Raw genomic sequence first — 21,889 nt, forward strand, 5'->3', positions numbered from 1 at the left:
CGGTTAGAGCATCAGCCTGTGGTCCACAGAGACCCAGGTTCGGTTCCTGCTAAGGGCATGTACCATGGTTGCAGTTTGTCCCTGGCTCTGGTTGGGTTGTGTGGGTGGCAGCCACTTGATGTGTCCCTTTCACGTCGATGTTTGTCTCTCTCTCTTCCTCTCTCTCCCTCCTACTGTATCTGAACAAAAAATGGAAAAATATCCTTGGGTAAGGATTAAAAAATAAAAATTAAAAAGAACAACAACTTAGTTTAAAAGGATAAGCTCTGCAAAAGTGATTGTAAAAACATTTTAATTCTTTTAAACAGTTGAGATTTGTTAAAATTTTATTTATTTATTTTTACATTAATCTTCAGATAGAGCTGGAGTGAGAAAGGGACTAAGAGAGAGAGAGAAACATCAATGTGAGAGAGACACATCAGTCAGCTGCCACCCACCCAACCCCAACTGGGGCCGGGGATGAACCGCAGCCGAGGCACAAGCCCTTGGCCAGAATCGAACCTGGGACATTTTAGTCCATGGGTGACACTCTTACTGCTGAGCCATACCTGCCAGGGCGATTTGTTAAAACTTTAAAACCTGTCTGTGGGAGGCTGCTGTGGGTGAGATGGCAAGGTGGAGATAGGTCAGTACAGCTTTCTCCAGATGGATTTTTGTTTGTTTGTTAGTCCTCACTTGAGGATATTTTTTCCATTTTTTTTTTTTGAGAGAGTGGAAGGTGGGGGAGAGAAAGAGAAAGAGAGAGACACATCAGTTGGTTACCTCCCACACATGCCTCAGCTGGGGCTGGGGATCAAACCTGCGACCCTTGAGTACTCAGGGGCTGATGCTTGAACCGCTGAGTCACACCAGCCAGGGCTGGATAGATTTTCTGATAGTCATATCAGTGAAAGAAAATGTTCTGATTACTGACTGCGTGTGACTAATTATGTTTAAATTCTCCTGATTGACAGGGAAGGAGAGGGATCAAAATGCATAGGTGTAGCCCTGGCTGGTTTGGCTTAGCGGTTAGAGTGTCGGCCTGAGGTCCAGAGAGACCCAGGTTCATTTACTTCTGGGAGCATGTACCTCGGTTGCAGTTTGTCCCCGGCCCCAGTTGGGGTCGTGTGGGTGGCGGCCAGTCGATGTGTCTCTCTCACATTGATATTTCTCTCTCTTTTTCCCTCTCTCCCTCTCACTCTTTCTGAGGATAAATGCAAAAAAATGTCCTCAGGTGAGGATTAAAAAAAAAAGCATAGGTGTAGTAAACCTGGAATTTGACAAATATAAACTCCAAGTTTTGTGTTTGCTCTGAGCCATTTTTAGTTTTTTACTTTTGCTGTGAACTCATTCCTTACATAGGTAGCAAAGAACTTTTAGGTTGTTGTAAGTAGTTCACAGAGTTCATAATTCATAAATGAAACAATGAATTAGAAGCAGTTATAGAGCTAAGTTAGATCTTTATTTTTGTAAGGGCAATAGGTAGTGATTTATATCTCATGTTTGTTTTTGTTGAAAAATATTTTCATTTTTATATTCTTAGGTCTTGCTTGAGTTTGTGCTATCTTAACTTGAAGATTTGAGAGTTTTAGAGATGTGTGTGTATGTTTAAATAAAGACCCTTTTTAATGTTGTAGGGTGTAGAGAAGAATGTGTACAGATAATTATTGCCAATCTAAAGCTTAGGAGCATGTTTTAGTTACATTCAAGGAAGAAATACTAATGCTTGTAATTTTTTTTTTTTTTTTTTGGAAGTTGGTAGGAGGGCAGTTTGACTTGGAAATGAATTTCATTATCCAAGAAGGTGAGAGCATCATCTGCATGGTGGACCTACTAGAAAAATGTGACATTACTTGCCAAGCAGAAGTTTGGAGCATGTTCACAGCCATTCTGAAGAAAAGCATACGAAATCTTCAAGTCTGCACTGAAGTGGGCCTAGTTGAAAAAGTGCTTGGGAAAATTGAAAAAGTCGACAATATGATAGCAGGTATGATTTTTTTCCTATGATGCAGTGGATGTGAAGAAATAAAGTTTGATTCTTAAATACTCTATTTTTCTTATTTAGTAACATTTATTTAAGAAATATTTGTGCATCTAACACGTACCTGGAACTTGAGTGTCTGAACTATTAAGTAATAAGCACAGTGTATTTTAACCCTTCAAGAAATATAAATAGCTTAATTACTTTGTTTTCTTTATTTCCAGATCTTTTAGTTGACATGTTGGGAGTGCTGGCTAGCTATAATTTGACAGTTCGAGAACTAAAGCTATTCTTCAGTAAACTTCAAGGAGATAAAGGACAATGGGTAAAAAAAACCTAAATACGCTTTGTTATTTGAAAGTATATGTCAAGGGGTCCCATGTCAAATTGAGGGGAAGGGATCAACTGAAATAGCTTTTAGATCTATACTGATGCTTTTACTATGACCTGACACAGGTTTGGACTAAGAGAACTGGGAGTTCCAGGCAGTAATTTGTTCCTTCTTCAAATTGTTTTCCTTCATTATACATTCAACATGTTTTGAGGAAAAGGGTCAGGACAGAAAAATGCAAGTTATAGGTGGTAGCACCTAGCTTTTCTTTCTGTTGATCTGAGGAGTTTACCTGTGGCCCTTAAATGCGAATGACCCACTCACTCATTGAACAGAAGCTCTGCAGATAATTGGATTCACCTCCTCAGATGTACTTCAGTGGTCCTTTACAGTGAGTGGATGGTGTGGTAGTCTAGTTATTTTGAACTCCAGCTGCCTTATCAAACTGTTACTTTCTACCACCTAGTAATTTATCCCTTAGGGGAAGACTAGCAAATATTTTCTCTATTTTTGTTGCATTTTTGGTTTATTTCACTGCCCTTTGGAAATCATTGTCCACAGAACTGCCCAGCCAGCTAATCCTTAATCTAGCTCGGTCTAAGTATATTTAAATTTGTGGTCTGCAGTTACACTCTAATGTATTGGATTAAAATGGTTAGACTCTTTAGTTTGTATCAAACTCCAGTTCTCGGGTTACTTTTAAGATTTCATCACTCAGTTTCAGCAATTTTTGTTTCTTTATGATTTATCTTGTGTTTATCCTTGTTAAAGTTCTTGAATCTTTTCATAAATTTGGAAATATTTTGCTGATAATTTATTCAAAGATTTTTTTGGTCCCTTTTCCCCTTCTGAGACTATAGCCTTCTTGATAGTCTCCCATGATCAGTGAGAACTGTTCACATTTTTTCCCCAATCTTTTCTTTTGTGCTTCATTTTAGATTGGTTTATTACTATATTTGTAAAGAGCACTGTGTGCTCTTTTTCTGTACTCTGTTTATCCTATCCATTAAAAATGTCAGATTTCAGGTTATTTTTTTAAATTTTATTATTATTATTATTATTTTTATCCTCACCAGAGGACACTTTTGCATTTATCTTCAGATAGAGCAGGAGGGAGAGAGGAAGGAAGAAGAGAGAAACCTCAATGTGAGAGAGACATATCAAGTGGTTGAGGATGTGAGGACGATCTGGCTGCGACATCTGTCACCCATTGATCTCCAGGGTTGATTTGGCTGATCTGGCTAGCTAGGCGGGTGTCCCCCTCCTCCCTCAACCGACCCATGTGCGTCCCTCCTGAAGCTGCGTGCTCCGTCCAAGAAGACGACCTTCCCCCCAAAGGAGAGGACCCGTCTTAGGTCAAGGGTATACGAGTAGCTGCGCTCCCCTGCTAGAACCTCCAAACAAGCTCTCAAGTGGTTGACACCCACCCGACCCCAACTGGGGCCGGGGACAAACTACAACCGAGATATGTGCCCTTAATGGGAACCGAACCTCGGACTCTGGTCCGCGGGCCGATGCTCTAATTGCTGAGCCAAACTGGCCAGAGCAGATTTCAGTTTATTTTTAAATTTCTGTAAATTTCAGATTTCAGATATTTTTTATTTCTATAAATTTGGTTCTTTTTATTAGCTTCCATTTTACCCCATAATGGCCATGTGTTCTTTTATTTATTTATTTATTTATTTATTTATTTATTTATTTATTTATTTATTTATTTTTTATCCTCACCCGAGGATATTTTTCCATTTTTTTGTACAGATAGAGTGGGAGAGAGAGAGAGGAAGGGAGAGAGAAACAGAAATATCGACGTGAAGGGACACATAGAGTGGCTGCCACCCGCACGACCCACCAGGGCCGGGGACAAACTGCAACCGAAGTACATGCCCTTAGCGGGAACCGAACCCGGGTCTCTCCGGACCGCAGGCCGATGCTCTAACCGCTGAGCCAAACCGGCCAGGGCCATGTGTTCTTTTAAATCTTTGGGAATACTGAGCATATTTTAATAGTTGCTTAATGTTTTTACATATAGAAATAGTGTATCAGTGGGCATGAACATTTTTTGAAACTCTTGAAACATGAACACCAAGTTATTTTCTGAAAGGCTTTCCCAGTATACAATCCCTCAGCAGTATCTGTGGAGGGAACTGCTTATCTTTTTTTTTTTTAATCTTCACCCGAGGATATTTTTAGAGAGAATGGAAAGGGGGGAAAAGGGGAGAGAGCGAGAGAGACACATTGATTGATTGCCTCCCGCATGCACCCGGATCAGAGCCAGGGATCGAACCTTCAACCCAGCTAAGTGCCCTTGATCAGGAATCAGACCTACAACCCTTTGGTGCTTAGGCCAACACTCTAACCACTGAGCTGCATAGGCCAGTGCCAAAGTACGTGTCTTAACATATTTGTTTGTTGGTTTATAGAAAAAGGGAATTTGGAGGAATGATTTCTCTAGATGAAAATGCTATAATACTGTACTTTTAGACAGTTATTTTTTTTTTGTTATTTTATTTTGGAATTTATTTTAAAAAATCAGTGTGATTGCAGTTACTTGTTATTTCTCTTTCATAATAAGCAGTGTGGTTAATTGAAAATTTCTTGATCACTTAAAAGTGAAGCTTTCCACTTAATGTTTAGGTAAAAGATTGTCAAACTCCTTTGGACCATCAGTAATGACTTAGAGCAGCTACTAAGATGAAGGGAAGCCAGTGATTTCACTTGTAGTTTGACATGGTTTTGAACTTTTAACAAAGGGAACTGTACTACATTTTATCTCATTTGCTTGTAAACTGATTAAAATGATAATGTATATCTGCTTTTCCTTGTAAATGTAAATGAGGTTTTTCATTTTAGCTCTTGGTTGTATAATGCATTAGAGGGGATTGTGGGTCAGAGAGACATTAATCAAATAAATGTAATGTTACAAATTTTATAATACATTGTAGAGGTATATTGTAGAATGAAATATGATAGGGAGATTTGATCCAGTCTTAGAGGTCAGGGAAGACTACCCTGAGGAAGTGACCATTAAGATGAGCTCTAAAGGATCAGTAAGATCTGTTCAGTTACAGGGGAGGAAAGTAGGCCCAGTGAGAACCTTTTTATCACAAGGAATAGCTTGTGCTCAGGCCCCATTATAGGATGTAGACAGAGAAGGCACTGTGGATGGAGTGCAGAGAGAAGAGGAGGTTGAGATGCAAAATGAGGCTAACGAGGTAGGTAGAGGTAGATAAAGTATCTTATAGGCCCTGTTAGGGGTTTTGGTCTTTATTTCAAAGGTAGTAGGAAGCTACAGCAAAGAGTATAATATAAAAGTTCAGGTGTAGTGGTTAAAAGCATGGACTCTGGTCTCCGACTGAGTTCTGATCCCTTCCTTGTCACTTACCACCTGTGTGACCTTGGATATGTTCCTCTGCCTCAGATTCCTTTTTTAGAAAAATATGTTTTTATTGGTTTTGGCGGGGGGGGGAGAAAAACATTGATGTGAGAGAGAAACATTGATCATTTGCTTCCTCTATGCACCCTGAGGGGGAATCGGGGAGATAGAACCCAAAACCTAGGTATGTGTCCTGACTGGGAATCAAACAGGTGATCTTTCTGTGAACGGGACAATGCCTAGCCACTTAGCCACATTGTCCAGGGCCTCAAATTCCTTTTTTGTATAAAATGGGTAAATAATAATTTCTAGTGTGATTATAAGGTTAAAATACTTTATTTTTAAAGTGTGCTTAGAAGTAGAATGCAGTAAGCATTATTTCTTTGTGAAATTAAAAAGTATTTTAAAGAGGATGGGTGGTAGGTTGATTTACTTGGTAGTTTTAAAAGATTATTTTTGCTGCTTTGTGGAGAAGAGTTTCAAGTGTCAAATGATAATTGACTCATTGCATGACCCCAACCAGGGCTGCTGATTGAACTGCAATTGAGGTACATGCCCTTGACCGGAATCAAACCTGGGACTCTGGTCCACGGGCCAACGCTCTAACTACTGAGCCAAACTGGCCACGATGACACATCTTATAGTATTTTTGAAAAAATGGCATAGAGTGTGTTGCTTATTTATTTAAGATGTAAATAACCTTTCTCTGGTTATTTTATGCTTTTTAGCTTATAGCATTATTTGGTTGTTCTTGGTTATATCAAAGTATGACTGTAGGAAAATAGGTATTTTTGTTTGATGGTGAATAATATGGTTAATGAATTGTTGATTATTTTCGTAGCCTCCCCATGCTGGGAAGTTGCTGTCTGTGTTAAAGCATGTGCCTCAGAAGTACGGTCCTGATGCCTTTTTCAACTTTCCAGGAAAGAGTGCTGCAGTAAGTAAATCTTAACGAGGAAATCACTTGGGAGGTCTTTCTTTTGCTTTCTCAAAGTATAGCCCTGTAAACACCCCTGCTAGGTTCTGTATTAGGTAGAAACTGTACCCTCTTAATCCTCATAGCAATTGTGCATGAAGAAATAGAGGCTCAAAGAACTTACTTGAAAGCTGCCAACTCACACCTTGGAGCAGCAATGGAATAAGAGTCCAGTTATTTTTAACATAGTCACGGTGTCTTACGGACTTCTCTCTGCATTCCAGATATTTGTGTGTAAGACTTTCAGTTTTTGCCCTGGCCGGTTTGGCTCAGCAGTTGGAGCATTGGCCTGCGGACCAGAGAGTCCTGGGTTTGGTTCCAGCTAGGGGCATGTACCACAAAAAAAAGACTTTCAGTTTTATCTTTCTGAACGTCTTTATTTAGTGTTACAGCTCTCTATTTCTGTTTCTTTTACACCTCGTGTGCAGAATGAGGGTAACTCTTCAAAACTTTCTCACCAAGTTTTCCTCACTTGTGAGTTTCCATATTATGTCAGTCTCAGCATTCTTATAAGCCATTGATCAGTTTCTAAATAAAATAATTATGTATGCTAATAACATCTAATGTTTCAAAATATTATAGGAGTATATTATAATGTGTATATATGTTATTTATGGAAGCATTTTTTTTTTTTTACCTTCTCATTATTATGTTACAAGCAAACTTTTTTTTTTAAATATTTCAGCCTGTTTTTCTGAGCTTACCTTTTATTCACTTTCTACTTTGGTTCTTGGTTCTCATAATATCTTATTACTTGCTTGTTAGATTCTTTGTAGTAAGGTAATACCTGTAGAGAGAAAAGAGTGTTTTATTTTTAAAAATGTTTTTTCTTTATTGATTTTAGAGAGAGATGAAGGAAGGGGGAGAGAGAGAGAGAAACATCAATGAGAGAGAACATCGATTAGCTTCCTCCTGCATGCCCCACACTGGGGGTTTCACCCACAATCTGGGCATGTGCCCTGACCGGGAATCGAACTGGTGACCTCTTGGTCCATGGGTCGATGCTCAACCACTGAGCCACACCGGGCGGGTGAGAAAAGAGTGTTTTAAAAGAGTAATATTTCAATGTTTTACACACATGACACGGCTATCTCTGGAAAGTTTTATTGCTCATATCATTTTCCCTTATATTTCCTTAAGCATTTTAGATTTGAAGCTTTTCAGAATAATTTGACTCTGTTGGCTTTGAGCTTATTATTTGTTTTGAACATAAAAAAAATGTATTCACATAAGAGTAACCTTTTTAAATACATGTTATAATTTTATTATTTATACTTCTCTGAGACTATAATGTGTCCTTTCCACTTACTTGTATGTATCTTGAAAGCAGGGTAGTGAAGCTAAAAAGTTCTTGAACTTACAGAGAATGGATGTTTTAAATATATTCAGTGACTTATTTCTTTCCTTAAGCATAGCTTTTAAAGGGGAATTAAAGTATTCATGGATAAATTATTTTTACAAAACTTTCACATCTTCTACTCTCATTTCTTTGTTGAGAGAGAACATATATACACACTGAATATGTACTCTTTTTATTTATTTTTATTGCAACATTCATTTTAAATCAGCCCCTTGAGGTCTTAATAGTATTATTCCATAAATTTGGCTCTGTGATGTTTTTCGGAATACCTTATACATATATGTAAAAGAATATATGCGTGTGTATGATACGTATAAGTTATGTATGTTATACACAAAAGCTTGTGTAATATGCTTTTTTTAAGTTTTATTGAGCTATAATTGATATACCATACAATTCACTCATTTAAGTGCACAATTGAATGGTTTAGTGTGTTTATAGAGTTGTGCAGCTATCATTACAATCAATTTTAGAACATTTAATCACCCCCTCAAAGAAAACCTGTATTCATCAACTGCCCACTTCCCCCAAACCCCCAGGCCTAGGTACCCACTACTCTGTTTTCTGTGTCTATGGATTTGTGTATTCTGGACAATCCACACAAATGGAATCAATCATACAATATTTTTGTGATTTTTTTTTCACTTAGCATACTGTTTTCAGGGTCCATCCATGTTGTAACATGTAGCAGTGCTTCATTCTATTTTCTGACTGATATTCTAATTAAGAATATACCACCTTTTATTTAATTATTAATTAGTGGATATTTGCATTGATTTCACTCTTTTGGAAGTGCTGCAATGGGTTTTTATATATGAGGTTTTTTTTTGGACATACATTTTTGTTTCTCTTGTGTGTGTACCTAGGAGTGCAATTGCTGGGTCATATTGTCTTTGTTTAACCATTTGAGGAACTTCCAGATTGTTTGCCAAAGTGTCAGTATCATTTTACAATCTCAGCAACAATTATGAGGGTTCTAATTTCTTCATGTGCTTGCCTACACTTGTTAATGTCTGTCTTCTTGATTATAGCCCTCATAGGGGGGTGAAGTAGTGTTTCCTGTGGTTTTGATTTGCATTTCCTTAATAGCTAATCATGTTGAGCATATTTACATGTCTTTATTGGCCATTTGCATATCTTCTTTGGAGACATGTTTACAGATCTTTTGTTCATTTTCAAATTTCATTGGTCTTTTTATTATTGATCATGAGACTTTTTTATATATTCTGGTACATGTTCCTTATCAGATACAGGATTTGCAAATATTTCTCTATTTTGTTTTGTCTTTTCACTTTCTTGATGGCATTCTATAAAGTACTAAAGTTTTTAATTTAATGGAGTCCAGTTCATATATTTTTTTCTTATGTTGCTTGTGCTTTTGGTGGCATAATTAAGAAAGATTTGCCTAACCCAATATAATAAAGACTTACCCTAATTTTTTGAGAGTATTATATTTTTAGCGTTTACATTCAGATCCATGCTCCATTTGGGGTTAATTTTTGTGTCTGATGTAAGGAAGAGGTCAGCCTCGCACTTTGCTTGTAGATATCAAGTTATCCCAACACATTTGTTTAAAAAATTATTCTTTCCTCATTGAACTGTCTTGATACTCTTGTTGAAAATCAATTGACCACAAATATAAGGTTTATTTTTGTGCTTTCATTTCTGTTCCATTGATCTGTATCTGTATCTTTATGCCAGTACCACACAGTCTTCATTACAGTAGCTTTGAGTTTTAGGTTTTTAAAGCAAATGTTTTTATTGATTTTTTTTAGAGAGAGTGAAAGGGAGAGAGAGATAGAAATATCAATGTGTGAGAAAGAAACATTGATCGGCTGCCTCTAGCCTCCCCCCCCCCCCCCCCCACTGGGGATTGAGCCTGCAACCCAGGCATGTGCTCTGACTGGGAATCAAACTGGGACCTCTCAGTTCATGGGATGATACTCAATCCACTGAACCACACTGGCTGGGCTGTGTTGAAGGTTTTGAATTTGATGTTAGGAGTCCTCTAGCTTTCTTCTTTTTCAAGATTGTTTTGGCTATTCTGAGTTCCTTGCAGTACTGTGGTCTTTTTTTTTTATTTTTTTATCCTCACCGGAGGACATTTTTCCATTTTTTGTACAGATAGAGTGGGAGGGAGAGAGAGGAAGGGAGAGAGAGAGAGAAACATTGACGTGAAGGGACACATCGAGTGGCTGCCACCCGCACGACCAACCAGGGCCGGGGACAAACTGCAACCGAGGTACATGCCCTTAGCGGGAACCGAACCCGGGTCTCTCTGTACCGCAGGCCGACGCTCTAACCGCTGAACCAAACCGGCCAGGGCAGTACTGTGGTCTTTTAAATAAAATTTTAAATCAAGTGGTAAAGTCATTTACATAGTGACTTCTGGATACAGTTTAAAAATGTTATAAAAAAATGTTTAGAACTTATCCTCTTCAACTTCATACTTGCTGGTAAAAAAATATATTTCAGGCTTTTTTCTTAACTTTTTTATTTCCATTTTCATCCATATTTCCCTGTTCTGTTACCTTAACATTTCAACAATAAAATTCCGTTTTATTTACTTCTCACCTGAGGATATTTTTTCAAATATCTTCAGGTAGAGTGGTGGGGCGATGGGAGGAGAGAGAAAGAGAAAAAAACATCAATATGAGAGGGACACATTGACTGGCTGCCTCCCGTATGACCCTGACCAGGGCCGGGTATGAACCACAACTGAGGTATGTGCCCTTGGGTGGAATCGAACCTATGACTCTTTGATTTGCAGGCCGACTAACCGCTAAGCCAAACTGGCCAGGGAACAAAGTTCCACTTTAATATTACTACCTACCTCTTTTAATTAGAGTCTCTTTGATATGTTCCTTGTATGAAATGAAGCAAACAAATTCGTGTGTCCCGTAGGTCACATGGGATGTTTCTGAAGTTTAATGAAATATTGTGTATTTGGGAATATTTAGAAATTATTAAAAGTCTTCTTCCAGATAAAGAGACTTTTTATAGATATTTTAATCATAACAAAGAATAGTATGTAGCATTGTAAAATCTCATTTTTATGATTTCAGTAATAAAGTTCTTCATGTGAGTCAGTAACTCAAAGTTTTTCCTTTAGGCTATTGCATTACCTCCTATAGCCAAATGGCCATACCAGAATGGTTTTACATTTCATACCTGGCTTAGAATGGATCCTGTAAATAACATCAATGTGGATAAAGATAAACCATATTTGTATTGGTATGTATTTCTATTCCTTAGTGTTATTATCTTACTTTGAAAATGAAAAGAATATTTACAGGTGAAATGAAAACCTATTCTCTATAGTTTCAGAACCAGCAAAGGTCTTGGTTATTCTGCTCACTTTGTTGGGGGCTGTTTGATTATAACCTCAATAAAGTCAAAAGGAAAAGGCTTTCAACACTGTGTGAAATTTGATTTCAAGCCACAAAAGGTATGTGATCTCACTGAGTCATAGTTACATTAAAAAACTGCTAGCCTTCAAGATGCTTTGTTTGAATATTTGACATAATATGTTGTAAATCACAACTCTGTTTATATTGCTTCAGAAAATCCCTGAGCAATTGTTAACCTCTCTGTTTTGAACAATAGAAAGAGTGGATATTTAGTTATTTATAGAGTTTAAGGGAAATACAAAGTGAAAATATTAATGGCAATTATTTTAGTATTACTAATAGTAATTTGTGTTTTCTTTTGTACTTTAAAACTTAAAGATTAATGAATGGTTTATCAACAGAATGTATAAAGATACATATATAGATAGGTGGGTATATAGATAGATGGGTATATTTGTAAAACAAATATGATAAAATGTTAACAGTTGTGGAATCTAGGTGTTGTGAAAGAAGGTGTTTATATTAAACTTTAAATTTTGGAGGGGGGGTTATTTGAAATTTTTCATAATGAAACATTGGAAAATAATGTCATGATTAAGTTCATACCTTTTGAGAGCTTCCTTGAATAAATACTGTTCCAGAGGTTGAATAATGAATTTAATAACATTAGTCAAGTTATTTTTAATTTTAATTTATCACTTAATTTTTACTTGTTATCATCAATGTGGTTGAGTTATTAGAAGGATTATTATCTCTTTCTCTTTCTCTCTCTCTCTCTCTCTCCAACTGTTCTTGCTTATCCAGTGGTATATGGTAACTATAGTGCACATTTATAATCGATGGAAGAACAGTGAGCTTCGGTGTTATGTGAATGGTGAGCTAGCTTCCTATGGAGAGATAACATGGTTTGTCAACACTAGTGATGTAAGTAGTTTGAAATGTTACAATGAAAAAATTTATTTTGAAAGCATGAACTTTTCAAATAAGAAAATATATTTTACATTGAATATAAATTTTGGAATAACACAATAGTGGGTTTCTATAATCATAGTGTGTCTAGCATGTTCTTTTAAAATTTATTTTTATTGTTGACACTATAGTAGATATCCCCCATTTTCCCCTCTCTTCACCCACCTCCTCACAGCACCCACCCCATCTTCACTACACTGTTGTCTGTGACCATGGGCTATGCATATATGTTCATTGCCTGATTAACATCATGTGTCACATACGATAGTACTCAGTCCTTGTTATAAAACTATTCTGGATAGGATAGAGATAAAGATTTATAGGTAACAGTGGGTATATCTTGAAAGTGTGTGTCATTGGTCCATTGATTAAATTAAACTTGTGAGGTATACAGCAGGATTCTGATAATGTTTATGGATGAGGTAGATGATGCATAGCTACAAATTTTGTATATAATTTGTAGCTGTTCTATGTAACTAATATGTTATAATGTTTTCAAGATTCAAAAAAAGGATCCAAGATTAAAATTAATTTTAAATATTCTTCCTCCCGCTGGATTCCATTCTTAATAGAAAGCTTAAAAAATGCAGATCAGGAAAATGAATACAAACTATATCACCCATTTTCCACTAACTCCTCATTTTTGTATATAGTATGGTATGTGTATTTACATATTATGTAATGCTAATCTTAAGAGCTCAGGTTGTTGTAATAGATTAGGTTTGAATACTAGCTCTTTGAGTATCTGTTACTTTAATGACTATATGACCTTCCTTAGTCCATTAGGCTTAAGTTTTTTCCACCTAAAAATGGGTATACAATAGTACCCATCTCAGAAGGTTAATGTGATTAAATGAGACACTATTCACAGATCCACTAGCAGACTGCTCAGTAACTGTTCTCATTTATTGTATTGTTTTTTTTTAAACTTGTTTTTTCCTTACATTAATCTTTATTGAGTGCTGCTTGTATTCCGGGCATTGTAATAAATACCTTTATTTTCGAAAAGCCCCAACCTTGCAAGATAAGTACTATTATAATCTCCATTTTACAGGTGAGGCTGAATCACAGAGAGGTTAGGTAACTTGCCAAGATCAGCAGCATGGTTTATCTTTAGAACCCAAGTGTTAGCATATTCCCTAATGTTAATACATATTTTTCAGCATTCTTTCTAATGGTTTCTAGGTACAAAATGATACTTTCAAAGAGATATGAGGAACTTGACTTCTTTCCCTCTTTGTTGTATACATGGGTTTTTAAAAAATGTGGTCTTTGCAACCTGGATATGGTTAAAAGGATTTTTTTGTTAGAAGAAAAAAATATACCTGCTTTTCTGGATTTATATATTCCTTTTGGGGGACTGCATTTAATCCCATGATTTTACTTATCATCTGTATCTTTTTTATTTTTGTTAATCCTCACCTGAGGATATTTTTTTATTGATTAAATAGAGTAGAAGGGAGGGAAGGAGAGAAACACCTATGTGAAAGAGACACATGGATTGATTGCCTCCTGTATGATCCTGTCTGGGACCAGGGATCAAACCTGCAACCTAGGTATGTGCCCTTGACCAGAAATTGAACCCATAGCCCTTTGGTCCTTGGGCCGATGCTCCAACCATTGAGCCAAACCGGCCAGGGCATCATCTATATCTTGATGCCTGCAAAAATCTGTAATTACAATTTTATTTAATATTAAGACTATGAAACTGTGTATAAAATCAATATTGTATTATATATAAATCACCTCTCCTCTGAATGAAAACCTTGGGATTGTCTTGTGTGGGAACACTAATGTGGTGTAAAGCTTTGTATTTTGTTAAAAAAAATTCACAATTATTTAGTGCAGGAAAAAATCTGTCTTTACAGTTTTAACTTCTCATCAAACCTACAGGACCCTGTGGACAGTTGCTTCTCCATCCACATTAGCTCACAAAAAAGGCAGATTTTTTTTTTTATCCTCGCCTGAGAACATTTATTTTTTTCATTCATCTTCAGATAGAGCAGGAAGGAGAGAAGGAGGAAGAGAGATAGAAACATCATTGTGAGAGAGACACATTGAGTGGTTGCCACCTACACGACCCCAACAGGGGCCGGGGACAAACTGCAACCAAGGTACGTGCCCTTAGTGGGAACCGAACCCTGGTCTCTCTGGTCCATGGGTCGACGCTCTAACCACTTAGCAAAACTGTCCAGGGCAAAAGGCAGATTCTTTAAGTCCCAGACTTATAATTTTCCTCTTTGCTGCAAAGCCTGCTCTTTCTGGTTCTGGGGTTGGCCAGTTATAAACCTTCAGAGTCCATAATGACTCAGTTTCCTACATTTACCTTGTCATCCAGTTTTAATTTTTTTTATCTTCACCCGAGGATATCTTTCTGTTTATCTTCAGGTAGAAAGAGGGAGAGAAAGGGAGAGAGAAAAACATTAATGTGAGAGAGACATATCAAACGGTTGCCTCCCGCATGACCCTGACCAGGGCCAGGGAAGAACCACAACTGAGGTACGTGCCCTTGGCCAGAATCAAACCCGGGACTCATTGGTCTGCGGGCCTATGCTCTACTGCTGAGCCAAACCAGCCAGGGCTCCAGTTTTAATTTTTGTACTTTGGAAAATGTGTCTTATCTCCTTTTCTGTGTTGTCGTTCTTGATCACTACAATAGATGGGTATGAATGAAGTGTAATGGCTAAATGCATTATTTTAATCTATTCAGATTATACTTTAGAATGGACAAAACATCAATATAGGTTGTTATTTTTGGAGAAGATCATTTTTTTCTAATAAAATTTTCTGTCTTTTTTCACAGACCTTTGACAAATGTTTCCTGGGCTCATCAGAAACAGCAGATGCTAACAGAGTATTCTGTGGTCAGATGACTGCAGTTTACCTTTTTAGTGAAGCTCTTAATGCAGCTCAGATCTTTGCTATTTATCAGTTGGGCCTGGGATACAAGGTACTTTACTTGCTGTTCACTGCTTAACCAGTATTAGTTAAGTTTGATTTAAAGGTGGGTGATAACATGAGGCAACTTATCCTGGGTTACAGACTGTATGTCAAAGGAATCAGGGGCACCACAGGGAAGTCACAGCAGTCCAGAGGTACTTTAATTTATTGAGGAAAATAACAGTAAACTTGTTATATGTGGGGCACTAGCTCAAGTTTCAACTTGAGTTTATGCTGCATTTCTTTTGAAGATGTTATATCTTTACACAGCTAAGTTTTCAATAGTTGGTATGATAAAAAAGTGCCATGTGAAAATCAGTGTGAAACAGGAAATGAGGATGAGGTATGAAGTCTGATTCCAAAGTTGGAGAACTTGTGCAGAAATCAAGATGCATCTACATCCCATTAGTAAATAATTTGGTCAAGGAAACATGTTTTTTCCCCAACTTATGCATTAATTTTTAAAAAATGTCTACTAATTTGTTAAAAGAAAGAGTTGTTTCAAACTGTTAATAAACAGATATGGTCAATATTTATTTTGGTCTAGAGCACCACAAAATTATTGAGATGCTAAGAATGTCATGAACCAAGAAAATTTGAGAACCTTTAGTTAAGCTGTTATTGTTCTAGTTAGGTTTTAGGGAGCCATTTAATGTCTGTTATTTTCCTTTGAAAACAAAATCAACTTTGAGTTGATTTACATATAATTACAGTTAATAAAGTATACATATATAAAATTACCATATGATCAAGCAGTCTTCTGTGTACCTAGCCAAAATAATTGAAAGCAGGATCTGAAAGATATATTTGTGCTACCCATGTTCATTGCAGCATTATTTATAATAGCCAAGAAATTGAAGCAGCTTAACTGTCCATGGACAGATGTGTAAAGAAAATGTGATATTGCATACAGTGAAATATTATTCAGCTTTAAAAAAGAAGGAAATCTGTCATATGCAGTAACATGGGTAAATCTTAAGGACATTATGCCAGTCACAAAAAGACATATACCCTATGATTACACTTAAATGAGTTACATAAAGTAGTAAAACTCACAGAATCAGAAAGTAGAATGCTGGTTGCCAGGGAATGGGGGGAGGTGGAAATGTGATGTTCAATGAGTACTGAATTTCAGTTTGGCAAGATAGAAAAATTCTCGAGCTTTGTTGTACAATGCACATGAAGTTAACACTACTGTACTGTGCACTTAAAATATTTAAGATGGTCAATTCCATGTGCTTTTTAATAAAATTTTAAAATAATGACATAATAAAGACAAAATATAGTGATAAAAGAGACAAAATATACTCTGTGGGATGACAGTAAGTTTGCATTTAAAAAATTGATCTGTTATTAATTTTTTAGCGAGAGGAAGGGAGAGAGAGATAGAAACATTGATGTGAGAGAGATACATCAATTGGCTGCCTCCTGCACGCCCCCTACTGGGGATTGAGTCTGAAACCCGGGAATATGCCCTCACTGGGAATTGAATTGGCACCTCTCAGTCCATAGGATTCACTGAGCCACACCAGCTGGGCACTTTTACATTTTTTTTTTAAATACAAGATTTTAATATCAACATTACTTGTTTTCCATTGTATTTTTAACATGAATTCAGTCCACTTCAGAGTTAAATGTGCCTTGTATCTAGAATTTCTTTTGTAGCATTCTGTCTTAACTGTTCTACTTTATATTCTTAGGGTACATTTAAATTCAAAGCAGAAAGTGATCTGTTCCTTGCTGAGCATCACAAACTTCTACTGTATGACGGCAAACTCTCTAGCGCCATTGCATTCACATACAATCCACGTGCTACAGATGCCCAGCTTTGCCTTGAGTCATCCCCTAAGGACAACCCTTCAATGTTTGTTCATTCACCACATGCACTCATGCTCCAGGTACTAGCTAGAAGCTTTTAAGAGTATTTTTTTATGATAAATTTTTTATGTTTTATTGTGTATTTGGTAGCTTCTATTAGATGCATGCAATGGAATATTTTATTGTCCCTGTTATGCTTTATTTTTAATTATTTTGGAAAAGAAATCATTGGAATCTTTATGGTATCTTCTATTTTATAAGGATGTGAAGGCAGTTTTAACACATTCCATTCAAAGTGCTATGCATTCAATTGGAGGAATACAAGTGCTGTTTCCGCTTTTTGCGCAGTTGGATTATAGGCAGTACTTATCTGAGGAGGTTGACTTGACTATATGGTGAGTGCCTTCGTTCTTCTTTAATTTGATGTGAGTGACTGTCATCGTCGTCAAGCTGTGCAATAAATTTCCTGCCTTTTAAATTTGTTGTAGGGTTAAAAAAGAAAATATAATTTAAAGGAACTTCTGAAATATAACTGTTATTACAGATCTGTATCAATAATAGTATTAATTTGAGTTCTTTATCAGTAGGAAATATAGACACTGTAAAAATGTTTTTGAATAAAGTTAGAAATAGTGTTAATGGATTTATCAGAAATATACTTTTGTTTAACATTCTAATTAAAAATATTTTAAATTATTTGGCAGTGATTTATTATGGGAATTTAGCTTTTCATATTTATTTATTGATTGAATGTAATTGCAATCTGAAATTTTTGATGATGTTATATGAAAGGTGATCTAATCCTTTTTATTAGATTGTATGTTTGGTACATTTTTCTTCTTTACTGTGGTGTTGAGTCTGAAAAAGGCAGAGACTTATGAATTCTAGGATAAGTTATAAAACTTTGGAGAGGATGTCTAAATGAATTTTTTATGGCTCTGTAGTCTAGTGAAACTATTTATAATAAATAATTACATTTAATTTATTATTTGAGTAATTTAAAGGAGTTTTCTCATTTTTTGAAAATCCTTCTCTGATTTCTGTTTTCATGTATAACTTGAGGTCTACTACCAGTGTATATATTTAATGATGTAATAATTTTCTCCAGATTATTTTTAGGGAACAAAATGACTTTTTTTTTTTTTTAAAGGAATGAAGTATCAAATGTAGTATTTATTGATTTTAAAAAATGAAAATGATCCTTGACATATTACTACTTCAAAAACTTTTTTTGCATCCTGGTCCAAAATTGTTGCAAGGCTTAGTTATTTTTTTATTGGTTATCTTTTTTCCTCCACATCTTTATTGGAATTGCCGATAGTTAAAAGCAGTTTTGGGGAGGAGGTTGACTGCCGGTCATGTTTTCTCTTTCTTTGTGGGAAACTCTTAGAGCCTTTGAGAAGGTGGTAACAGCTGACTTAATAAAGATTGCATATCAGGTATCTCTAAAAGTTGTGAGGATGAAAACATTGCTGTTCAGTTTTAAAAGTCTTCACTGCTTGTTGAATTTTCATTTTCCCGTGGGGATAATGAACAGTTTTTTTTTTTTAACCCTCACCTGGGGATATTTTGCCATTTATCTTCAGATAGACTAGGAGGGAGGGAGAGAGAGAAAAACATCCATGTGAGAGGGACACATCGACTGGTTGCCTCCTGCATGACCCCAACCAGGGCTGGAGACAAACTGTAACCGAGGTATGTGTCCTTGACTGGAATCGAATCCTCGACTCATTGGTCCGTGGGCTGGCATTCTAACTTCTGAGCCAAACTGGCCAGGGCATGAACACAGTTCTTTTTTTTTTTCTTTACTGATTTTAGAGAGAGAGGAAGGGAGAGGGAGAGAGAGAGAGAAACATCGATGAGAAAGAACTTCGATTGGCTGCCTCCTGCATGCCCCGCACTGGGGATTGGGCCCACATCCTGGGCATGTGCCCTGACCGGGAATCAAACTGGTGACCTCTTAGTTCATGGGTCAGTGCTGAACCAGTGAGCCACACTGGCTGGGCATGAACACAGATCTTAACTTAGTGTTTGGGGACTTCAGTTTGTCTTCAACTTTACTTTTTTTTTTTTTATCCTCACCCGAGGATATTTTTCCATTTTTTGTATAGATAGAGTGGGAGGGAGAGAGAGGAAGGGAGAGAGAGAGAGAAACATCGATGTGAATGGACACATCGAGTGGCTGCCACCCGCACGACCAACCAGGGCCGGGGACAAACTGCAACCGAAGTACGTGCCCTTAGCGGGAACCGAACCCGGGTCTCTCCGGACCGCAGGCCGACGCTCTAACCGCTGAGCCAAACTGGCCAGGGCTCAACTTTACTTTTTTAAAAAAGCATTTCTTTTTTACTTTTTAAAATTGATTTTCAAGAGAGAGGGGCAGGGAGGGCGAGAGAAAGAAAAGCAAACAAACATCAATTTGTTGTTCCACTCATTTATGCATTTATTGGCTGTTTCTTGTATGTGCCCTCACTAGGGATCGAGCCTGCAACCTTGGCATATTGGGACAATGCTCTAATGGACAGAGCTACCCGGCCATGGCTCAACTTTACTTTCTTCATTTCCCCTTTCTGAACCCTTTACTGTGTTCAAAGTAGGGTAGTCTGGAACCCTAACACATTTGAGTATTTCTACCCTAGTCTATTTGCTCATATATATCTTTCCTCTCTTTGGACTCTAACCCTTCAAAATTGAATAACTTGCTGATCTAAGTTAGATGCATTCTTTAATGCTTGTATATCTTATGTTAGCCATTATATTACTTGTTTTGGCCATTGCTTATTTTTCTCTATTTCGTGCATGTTTTTCATATTTTTTCCTAAGTAATTCATTTATTAACATGTTTGTGGTAAAGTATAGGAAATAAATATTTGAGTAAATCCTAATTACATTAAAATCCTAGTCCTGGAATAATGTTGAGGCACTTTTAGTAGAACTTTAATTTTCTGAAATAGAGAACTTTTATTAAGGTAAATGAAAGACTTCATCTATCTAACTTTTAAAAAAAACAAAATCATGCTTTTTTTTAAACCTTAGTCTTTTTTTAAAATTCCAGTTCAACTTTGCTGGCTTTTATCATGGAGTTATTGAAGAATTCAATTGCCATGCAGGAGCAGATGCTTGCCTGTAAGGGCTTTTTGGTGATAGGATATAGTCTTGAAAAGGTAAAGTATGAAATACTTTTTACATGTTTGAATCTTAATCTGTAGGCCATGAACTTGGTCTCCTAAGTGACTAAGAAATTCTCTCTCTCTCCTTGGTTATGTAGAATTATCTAAATTAAAGTAACCTTTTGTTGTTTTTACCTTGCCCCCATTGCTTTATTAGAGAAAAGTGGTTCCGTCTTATGGCATCTTTAATTTTGAACATAGCTGTGGGCCAGCATTTTCCTGATATTAACAGTCTTTAATTTACTTACCTTGCCTTGTGGTGGTAGTGACCTTTGAAATGCCTTTCCTTGCAGTCTTCCAAATCCCATGTCAGTGCAGCAGTGCTTGAACTTTGCCTTGCATTTTCAAAATATCTGAGTCATCTGCAGAATGGGATGCCCCTACTCAAGCAATTGTGTGATCACATTCTTCTTAACCCAGCTATATGGATTCATACCCCAGCCAAGGTAATATATATATATAGATTTTGTTTTAGTGTCTTCAAGTTTTTGTACTTCAGTGATAATTGAGGTTTTATTTTATCCTTTTGTGTGCTATAATGTAAGATTTCAGTGGATTTTTTTTTTTTTTTGTACGTGCCCCTAGTGGGAACTTGGGACTCTCTGGTACACAGGCCAACGCTCCAACCAATGAACCAAACCGGCCAGGGCTAGTGGATTTTTTTTTTCTTTCTTTCTCTTTTTTTGTTAATCCTCATGACAGAGAGAGGTGGGGGGTAAGGGTAGGGTAGGGGAGAGGGAGGGAGTGGAAGACATCGATGTGAGAGAAACACATAGATTGGTTGCCTCCCGCACACTGCACAACCCCAAGCAGGGCTGGGGCTTGAACCTGCAACTGAGGTACATGCACTTGACAGGGAATCAAACATTTAATCCTTTGGTCTGTGGCCAGTGCTTACCTGCTATGTCAAACTGGCCATGGCAACTAAGCATGTTTTTAAAGGTAAATTTGTAAGTCAGTATGTCTTTTTTTTCTTTCTTTTCTTTTTTTTTTTTTCAAAACTCAATATAAATATTTTTTAAAAACAACTATATTCTTTATTTTCTGGTATTACATTAAATAAAATTTTATTTCAGAGAGACTTTGAATTACTAAATATGAATCAAAGTTGGACAGTTCCAATGTAAATGTTTTTATAACTATGGTTCTGTTGCAAATATACATATATAAGTGAATATGTTTTCATTCCTTAAATCACTGCACTCTCTTACCCTGTTCTTTACACACATATCCCTTCCACCAATATGATGAACTCCTGAGTTTAATTATTAAGAAACAGCTGAAATGTCACCCTTTCTTGAAGGCTTTCATGATTTACTGGTCTCATTTAATCATTTTAATTTCACATTAATTCACATTACTAAATACAATTATGTTTGGACACAATTCATTTAGCATAACAAAAAACCAATTTCTTCTAATGAACTTAAGTTAATTTGTGATAAAGTACATAAATAAAACATTGGATAAATCCTAATGTTGTATTAAATTGTCCTAAAAATATTAATAGTGGTAATGTGAAGCAGAACCTGAAACAGAAATTTTTATTAAATTGCATAATTGCATCTGTTTTATCTGCAGTTTCTGTTAGAAGTTGTATTATTTCAAACCCATTGATTACCTCTCCCTTTTGGTCCACTTG

General features: G+C 36.5%; 1 protein-coding gene across 3 annotated transcripts in view; it reads left to right on the forward strand.

The window, feature by feature from the left end:
• Positions 1-21,889, forward strand: part of LRBA (LPS responsive beige-like anchor protein) — a 622,710-nt gene that overhangs the window by 62,392 nt on the left and 538,429 nt on the right. For 2 of the 3 annotated variants that reach the window (XM_036239773.1, XM_036239775.1), the window contains exons 3-13: positions 1,735-1,966; positions 2,185-2,285; positions 6,506-6,601; positions 11,113-11,234; positions 11,322-11,448; positions 12,155-12,274; positions 15,123-15,269; positions 16,960-17,157; positions 17,339-17,472; positions 20,133-20,241; positions 20,541-20,693. In XM_036239773.1, the coding sequence (XP_036095666.1) occupies positions 1,735-1,966; positions 2,185-2,285; positions 6,506-6,601; positions 11,113-11,234; positions 11,322-11,448; positions 12,155-12,274; positions 15,123-15,269; positions 16,960-17,157; positions 17,339-17,472; positions 20,133-20,241; positions 20,541-20,693 (1,539 nt within the window). The remainder of the gene's footprint in view (positions 1-1,734; positions 1,967-2,184; positions 2,286-6,505; positions 6,602-11,112; positions 11,235-11,321; positions 11,449-12,154; positions 12,275-15,122; positions 15,270-16,959; positions 17,158-17,338; positions 17,473-20,132; positions 20,242-20,540; positions 20,694-21,889) is intronic. The other variant, XM_036239776.1, reaches the window with a different exon arrangement.

The sequence above is a fragment of the Molossus molossus genome, unplaced genomic scaffold (genome assembly GCF_014108415.1).
Source record: "Molossus molossus isolate mMolMol1 unplaced genomic scaffold, mMolMol1.p scaffold_m16_p_4, whole genome shotgun sequence".
Lineage (NCBI taxonomy): Eukaryota > Metazoa > Chordata > Mammalia > Chiroptera > Molossidae > Molossus > Molossus molossus.